Source organism: Tarenaya hassleriana, unplaced genomic scaffold (genome assembly GCF_000463585.1).
Source record: "Tarenaya hassleriana unplaced genomic scaffold, ASM46358v1 Cleome7, whole genome shotgun sequence".
Classification (NCBI taxonomy): domain Eukaryota; kingdom Viridiplantae; phylum Streptophyta; class Magnoliopsida; order Brassicales; family Cleomaceae; genus Tarenaya; species Tarenaya hassleriana.
Genome location: NW_010969548.1, coordinates 2,632,923 through 2,640,892, shown reverse-complemented (window position 1 = coordinate 2,640,892; position 7,970 = coordinate 2,632,923). Strand labels below are relative to the sequence as shown.

Sequence of the window (7,970 nt, the reverse complement as noted above, 5' to 3'; positions counted from 1 at the left end):
TTGGGGGGGGGGGGGGATCAAGAGCAGATCATGTCATTAAATGATCTGAAAGAAACGTGGCTCGGTTTCTTGGTTGATATTACCCCGTTGTATATGTCAGATCGGCATGTCGTGTTCAAGATTCTGCTGACATAAACAGTTTCTACTTGAATCTCAGGACCACGCCAGTTTTATGGACTTCAATCTCCTTGACAGCTCATGATGGCTATGCCCTAATCCATTATTCCAGTTTCAGTTGAATGAAATCTCTAAGTTCGCTATATCATACTTGCATGTTGATGACATGGAGGGCTTTAACAAAAGATTGCGATAAGAAAAAAGAGAGGAAAATGTTACCGGTTGGGTCTAGAAAAAGCTGAGCTCGGTGTATCCGGGGCCGGGAGAGTAGGGCAAGAGCTCCTCGGCTTGGATCCGAGAGGAGGTAGAGTAACTCGTGGTTCGTTTCAACCTGTTGTGAGCCGACTCCACCTCCACACAGAATATGCCATACACCGGTCTATGGTCCGAGAATCGGGACTCCCCTCTTATGTATGATAACTGGTGCAGCCCTTCGCCATGCCACAATATCCTATCGCACCTTCGAGACACCGAACCCAAAATATCAGAGAACAAGTGAACAACATTACGTAGCATTTTGCTAAAGAAATCTTTTCGATTTCTAAACTTTTACCAAGCAGGGGTTCGGCGTTTCTCCTTTGGGTGCATATCGTCTCCAGCATATCGGTCGGAGTTGGTAGAGTATTTGTACGTCGGCGGGAAGTAGATCTTCCCTTCTCTCCATCCCTTGAAGACACGCCCTCGTGTCTGCTCTATCCTTAACTGCAATATGTGTTCCAGACATGTAAGATGTCAGCTGCAAGATTCTGTCACAGATATACATATCCATATATATATATGTATATATGTACATACCTGATCATTTTCCAGTAAAGCCCTCCAGTTTTGCATCTCGACGAGCGCTTTGGCAGACCGATACGAGAGGGCTATCCGGTAATTCAGATCCCCCAGCCAAATTATCCGACTAGAAACACAGAGGGGAAATGAACAACTTAGCATATAATGATAAAGCCGGGGATGACGAAAATGTAAAAAAAAAATCGATGTTACGTGAAGAAAGGCCACCGTACTCATGCTGAAGGATTGTCTCGGGAGATTTCTCATCCTCTGAACTATGAACGCGTGGAAATCTCGTTTTCTTGAGTATCTCCATTACATCTGCATTTCTCCTAAGCTCGTCGCCTTCTTTCTGGCCCGACGTCAAGTGGCTGCAGATGAAGCAAAAGCTCGTCTGGTGCAGTAACATGCTAACCGAGATCGATCCCTACATCAAACCAAGAACCAAAGGCATTTCATTTATATATAACAAAGCAGATACACTCTCTAGCTATACATACATGGTGATGGAGGAACGATGTTTCTACCTTGTTCCCGAGATAACCCATCAATCCTCTTCCAACACAAGATACTTTCATGTTCTTGACGTGCTCTCTCAGCTCGCTCTTCACCCATACTGTAAGAAAAACACCCACCATTTGCTTGCTCGCCACTAAACAATACTGCGACGAATTCCATGGGATTCTGCAGCCATTTTCGTTCGATGCAGAACCACCACATGAACCTGGTGAGTTCAAGACAGTGCTTGGGGAATCCCCCGGGCCATTGTCGTCATCCGAAGAACCCCACCTCGAATAATCGCTCGGGCGTGAATAATCACTCGGCCTGGTAGGGTAATAATCACTTGGTCTAGAGAAATCACTAGGTCTGGAATAATCACTAGGTCTGTGGCTACTACCACCATTCCACCTAAAACTATGATCAAAGTCACTTGGTCTGTGACTGAAGAAGACGCGGTCACAGACGCTGAAACGGCGGTCGAGCCGTGGCTGGGGGACAGAAGGGTCATTCTCCATTCTCCATATGCTCGGGGTCTGGAAAGATCGCCTGTGGAAGAAAGTAGAGTTCATTTGCCTCGACGAGCCGGAGAAGTCAACTGTCGACTCTGCGACGGGCACGGGAATAGGAGACGGGGTGTGACAGTGGCTGCTTCCGCTGGTCCCAGGACGGTTATTGAGCGTCTTCCTGATGAGGGAAAGCCATTTCTTGGCGGGGCCATTATCTTCGGCTCCAAGAACGTTTCCAGCGTTAAGAGGAACAATCTCTTGAAATCTGAAGGGGAGAAAACCGGCATTAAGAGGACTAAACTGGCCATGAAACCGACGATTTCCATGAAAAGATCTCCTGAATCATTTACCCGAGTACGTATATATCTGCAGGGGCTGATGAAAGAAGCCAGTCGTCGAGGTTCAAGTCCGCAGGAGGCGAGCGTCCTGCTACATTCCATGTGGCTACGAAGATGCTGCTCATGAACCAACAACGGTTTCAGCAACAATGGATCACAATATACACACACACACACATATTCAATGTACTTGTACATACATGTAGTTGTGTATTTACCTGTAGTTCTGGACATCGATGATCCTAGGATTTTCATAGTTCATTCTCCTTTGTCGAGCCTGTTGCTCCCAGTTCTTACTCAATTTCTCTGAGAACCAAACAATGGAAAGTACAAAACTCATCAAGCTCTGCATAGATATATACATATACATATATACATATATACGTATGTATGTGTGAATCAGTGTATGTATAGCTATAAAGTCACCAGTTTTGGTCTTCTTGACTGTGGAGGCCTCTCTCTCTGAGAAGCTAGTTCTGCTGTACTCCACTTCAACTCCTTCATCATTTTCACCCCAAAACAAAACCGAAGGAAGGATATAAGAAGATAAGTTAGCCCACAAAGATCAAATGTGAAATTTGTTTTCCTGTAATTTCCACCAAAGGGGAGAAAATTGATGGGAATTCTGGTCAAAGTAGGGAAAAGGGGACATATGTTTGGTTACATGTACATACATCAACCCTAACCCAGAAAAAATAAGTTTGAATTTAGATTTTGTCACAAGAGACAAAAAAAAACGCAAGAAAAGAACAAGAACGAGCGAAACAAGACACAACACAAGTAAAACGAAATGTCTAAAGGTTGATACTTTACCCCCAGAAACAGGATCATCTGCTTGAAACTCCTCTGTTTTGCTTCTGATGTTGAACCATTTCCTAACCATTTTCTTGGACCAGGAAAGCTTCATTCCACCCAGAAAAAAAAAATTACAGATTTGAGAATATGATTCATGGAGGTTAAATATGAAATCATAAGATTTGGAGAGAGAGAGAGAGAGGGAGAGAAAAAACCTTGCTTTTCTTGGAGCTGTCATCTCTCATTGTCGCTGGCTCTTCTTTGCTTCTGTTCTCTCTCTCTCTCCTTTCCTTAGAATCACCGAACGGAGATTCGATCCATACGAAAACGACGAAGTGCAAAAACCCTGAATCCCCAAATGACAAAACAAATCGAACCGAATCGTTTGAAACAAATTGGGTTTTGTTTTTTTTTTTTTCCAATCCTTTGCCAGAACGATGAAATTTCCCAAACTTTACGAAAAATGGCTTCTTTTTTCCACTCACTGGACCAGGCAGACCAAACGAAACAAGCAAAAATCTGGATTCTTTCTCTCTCTCTCTCTCTCTCTCTCTATCGGACAGAACTAAGAAATGGGTTTTGATTCACAGACTTCCTCAGACACTTACAGAGGCAAAGCAAGAGAACAAATGAGGGGTTATTTTTCGAGGGGAGGTTTAATAGTTGATGATGGAATGAGAAGGAAAGGAAAGATGGAGAGAGAGAGAGAGTCTGTGTGTTAATAAAATAAGTAAAAGTGTGGAAGAGACACGATTCTTGAAGTAGACACAGACAGACAGACAATGAGGCAGATTTCAGAGAGAGAAAGCAAGAGACATTTCTAGAGAGAGAGAGATTAAGAGCTCGTTTAGTCTTCTTCTTCTTCTTCTTCTTCTAGGGAGAGAGAGAGAGAGAGAGAGAGAGAGAGAGAGAGAGAGAGCCTCGTTCTCAGTGAGACGGCAAAGTAAAAGCAGTGGGTTTTAACAGAATAAAGCGCATGAGAGAGAGAGAGAGAGAGAGACAGAGAGAGAGAGGACAATAGAACATCACCTTAGAGACTAATCAGTCTTTTTTGCCGTTTGCTTTTTTTTTTTTTTTTCCTCAATTCACAAGTTTTGATAAAATTCTAGTTAAGATTTTAATCGGCCTTGGACCATTTTCATATCGTTTACCAAAGGGAAGAAAAGAAAACCATGGAAAAGGCTCAATAGTTATCATTTTCTAAGTATGTATATACCAAATATGCCATCCTTTGTGAATAGCGATATTATATGGACTGATTAAAGCTCTACTTTCGACCAACAAAAACATTAATATTTCCTCATTTGTAGAATTATTCCCTTTTCTTTCTCTCTAAATGAAAAAACAATTTATCAAAATTTACAACTTTCTACAAATTCAATGTTAGATATAGGGGTACAAAATGAACCGCGGGTTGCCTCACAAGATAGTTCATATTTTTTTGAATCGGACTCAAAATATTTGTATCTAGAAAAAAATAGGCCAAACGAGCCAGTCCCTCACGAGTCGGGTAGCTCGCGGGTCAAAAAAAATATTTTTTTAAGATTTTTTTGTATATTTTAAAATATTTTTATATACAAATTATATTTTCATTCTATATTTAGTTTTTTGTTTAAAATTTTAATTTTTTTTATTATATTTAACATATTTTTAAATACTAAAATTATTTTAAAACATTTTTAGTATTGATATTTTATTTTTAAAATTTATATATTTGACTCGCGGATTCACTCGTTTGGTTTATGAAATAAGACGATATAGATTGAGCTGGTAAGGGGAGCCAGTCCCTCACGAGTCGGGTAGCTCGCGGGTCAAAAAAAATATTTTTTTAAGATTTTTTTGTATATTTTAAAATATTTTTATATACAAATTATATTTTCATTCTATATTTAGTTTTTTGTTTAAAATTTTAATTTTTTTTATTATATTTAACATATTTTTAAATACTAAAATTATTTTAAAACATTTTTAGTATTGATATTTTATTTTTAAAATTTATATATTTGACTCGCGGATTCACTCGTTTGGTTTATGAAATAAGACGATATAGATTGAGCTGGTCTATTTTTGATTCGCTAAAAAATAGGTCAGAGTAGAATGAGCTAAAATAATTTCAGATCGAAACGAGTCGGACCGGACTGGACCGGCTTACAACTCTAGTTAGATATGATATAATATATGTAAGTGAGCTTCAAAATAAAATAACGAAAAATACAAATTTCCCCGTAAAAAAAAGAGTGGAAAAAAATAGTGTGAGAAAATACAGAGAAAGCGTGACGATTAAATTGACTAAATAATAATATACGTCGTTATGCTATGTATGCCATCGCCAAATTCCTCGTTCACATAATCACAGGTCTAAAAATAATATGAAATAAACAAAATTTTCAATATGAAAACAGACAATTATGATCTAAAACCAAATCCGAAACACGACACCCTACTTGCAAAAGGCTAAATTTGATATGAACTTTGAAATTTCAATCTCGGCAATGACCCCAAACGTAACGGGCAAGTTGGTTTAAAGAAGGCGACAAGCGATGGAAACGATGGCGTTTTGTAACGGATGGTCAAACTTCTTTTAGCCCTCCATACCATAATATATATATATATATAAGAAAAGGATCGGTAGCTTTAAGGTATTAAATGCTTGTGATACAAATGGAAACACTGACCGTTTATTTTCCACAAAAAAAAATAATAACTATTCATTATTTTTCCTAATTTTAGACTATACGAAATATTGTAGTACAGTCCAAACATTTTTTAAAAAAACTAAAATATTATAAGTGAATATATGAATTACCGACAGATAAAATGAAAATCAAAAGTAGAAAAAGCAAAAAAAAAAAACGTATTAAAAAAGAGAGGTAAAGAGCATTGTGTCTTGTTGTAGTAGTGCCATATCATCTTTCCCTTTCAATTTGTTTCTTTTTTCCCCCTTTTTGTTTCTTTTTAATTTTTATTTTTCATATCCTCCAAATTTTCAAATTGTTTATATATATATATATATATATATATATATATATATTCTTTTCTTGAAGCACAAATGTTCTGGCTGAAGATACTGTGTTAAAAGTCTATTGATATCCTCTTTCTGGGGTTTCTCGAGACTCCCAATCTGTTCAATCTCTCTAATTTTCATTAATAACTAATGGCTAATTAATTAATTAACTAATATTTTTAGGGAGAAAATCATGCCATGTTAATATATCTATAGATCAAATAAATATTATAATCTCGTCAATCATAAACAATTTGTTTCCGAACACAAAGCCCTTGCGACCCTTTCTTCCATGTCATTCACACACATTCGCACATACATATGCATGCATGCATGCGTATATACACATACATGCATGCGTACATACACACATGCGCATGATGCATACATGCATACATACATACATTAGCAGCTTTGTTGACCGAAGTGTGTGCGTTTGTGTCCTTTGAAACATTAGCAGTTTTCCCAGTTTTGGGGCATTTTTCTCTCTCTCTTTTTTCTCATTCATTCGTTAATTTTCTGTCCCCTACACTTTTTTTTTTAAAGATTTGCATACGAACAACGAGCCTGTATATACATATATACAAACGCACTATATTATATACACACATGTACGTATGCATGCATTACAGGATTCACGTATATACGTTTCAGTGTTTGAAGAAATTTTCTCTATATATCATAATCATCAATCTGTACATGGCTTTATACAGAAAAGAATAACAAATTCCTAACAAACTTCTAACAAATTGTGGAGAATAAAAGAAAAATGAAGAAAACGAAAACTGAATGTCGTCTTCGAGTTTGTTACGTTCTCAGCTTTCTTCTGGGCTTGACCTTACACAGACTGGGCCATTTTTAATGATTGGGCCCGTGTATATCTGTGATACGCCCCCCTCAAGACGCAATCGGTAGATAGAGGCTTGAAAGATGAAGCTTACGCAAAAGAGCAGAAAACAGAGCAGGTTGCATCTGTTTGGTAAAGAGGTCGGCCAACTGATTGTGTGAGGGAACATGGAGCATCTTCAGAAAACCCGATTGAAGTTTCTCCCGTACAAGGTGACAATCAATATCAATGTGCTTTGTCCGCTCGTGAAAAACCGGATTTGAAGCAATGTAGATGGCCGATTTGTTGTCACAGTACAGTGTTGCAGGGCCAGAAGCAACAACGTGTAAATCACTGAGCAAATTATGTAACCAGACAAGCTCGCAAGTTACGTTTGCTAGGGATCTATATTCGGCTTCGGTGCTACTACGTGAGACGGTTGTTTGCTTTTTGGCTTTCCAGGATATAAGAGACTCACCGAGAAAAACACAGAAGCCCGAAGTCGATCGTCTAGAGTCGGGGCAGGAGGCCCAATCAGCATCTGCAAAGGCATTCAGACGAATGTCAGATGTGGCTGAATATAGTAGACCTTGGCCAGGATTTCCTTTTAAGTAACGCACGACACGTTGAGCAGCTTGAAGATGAACTGTGGTTGGACAAGAGAGAAACTGACTCAGCTTGTGCACGGCGAAGGTAATATCTGGTCGAGTGAGTGTGAGGTACAGAAGTCTGCCAACTAGTCGTCGATAACTAGTAATGTCTGACAAAGGTTCTCCCAATTCTTTTGTCAGACGAGAGTTGGGATCTACTTTTTAAATTCTGGATAGCAGAATCATCATTGCCAGTGATGATGATATCGTCTACATAGACGAGTAAAGCCACAAAAGATGAACCAGACTTTCGAACAAATAGCGTGTGATCAGCTTGTGACTGAGTAAAGCCGGCGGCCGTCAAAACTCGGGCAAAGGTAATATACCACTGCCGTGAAGCTTGTCGCAAACCGTACAGGGATTTATGTAAACGACATACAGCGTTTGGGGGAAGGGAGTCACCTGTAGCAGCCGTGTAGCCCTGAGGTAGAGCCATGTAGATTTCCTCATCGAGTG

General features: G+C 39.0%; 1 protein-coding gene across 3 annotated transcripts in view; it reads right to left on the bottom strand.

The window, feature by feature from the left end:
• Positions 1-3,893, bottom strand: part of LOC104800955 (type IV inositol polyphosphate 5-phosphatase 7) — a 5,157-nt gene extending 1,264 nt beyond the window's left edge. The window contains exons 1-11 of one of the 3 annotated variants that reach the window (XM_010523985.1): positions 3,250-3,892; positions 3,053-3,140; positions 2,666-2,737; positions 2,458-2,545; positions 2,252-2,356; positions 1,422-2,166; positions 1,128-1,321; positions 913-1,021; positions 671-819; positions 337-577; positions 84-212 (exon numbers count right to left, since the gene is read on the bottom strand). In XM_010523985.1, the coding sequence (XP_010522287.1) occupies positions 346-577; positions 671-819; positions 913-1,021; positions 1,128-1,321; positions 1,422-2,166; positions 2,252-2,356; positions 2,458-2,545; positions 2,666-2,737; positions 3,053-3,140; positions 3,250-3,279 (1,812 nt within the window). In that variant the 5' untranslated portion in view covers positions 3,280-3,892 and the 3' untranslated portion in view covers positions 84-212; positions 337-345. Of the gene's footprint in view, positions 1-83; positions 213-336; positions 578-670; positions 820-912; positions 1,022-1,127; positions 1,322-1,421; positions 2,167-2,251; positions 2,357-2,457; positions 2,546-2,665; positions 2,738-3,052; positions 3,141-3,249 lie in introns of all 3 variants that reach the window. The other 2 variants (XM_010523986.1, XM_010523984.1) reach the window with 2 other exon arrangements.
• Between the last annotated feature and the right edge of the window lie 4,077 nt (positions 3,894-7,970).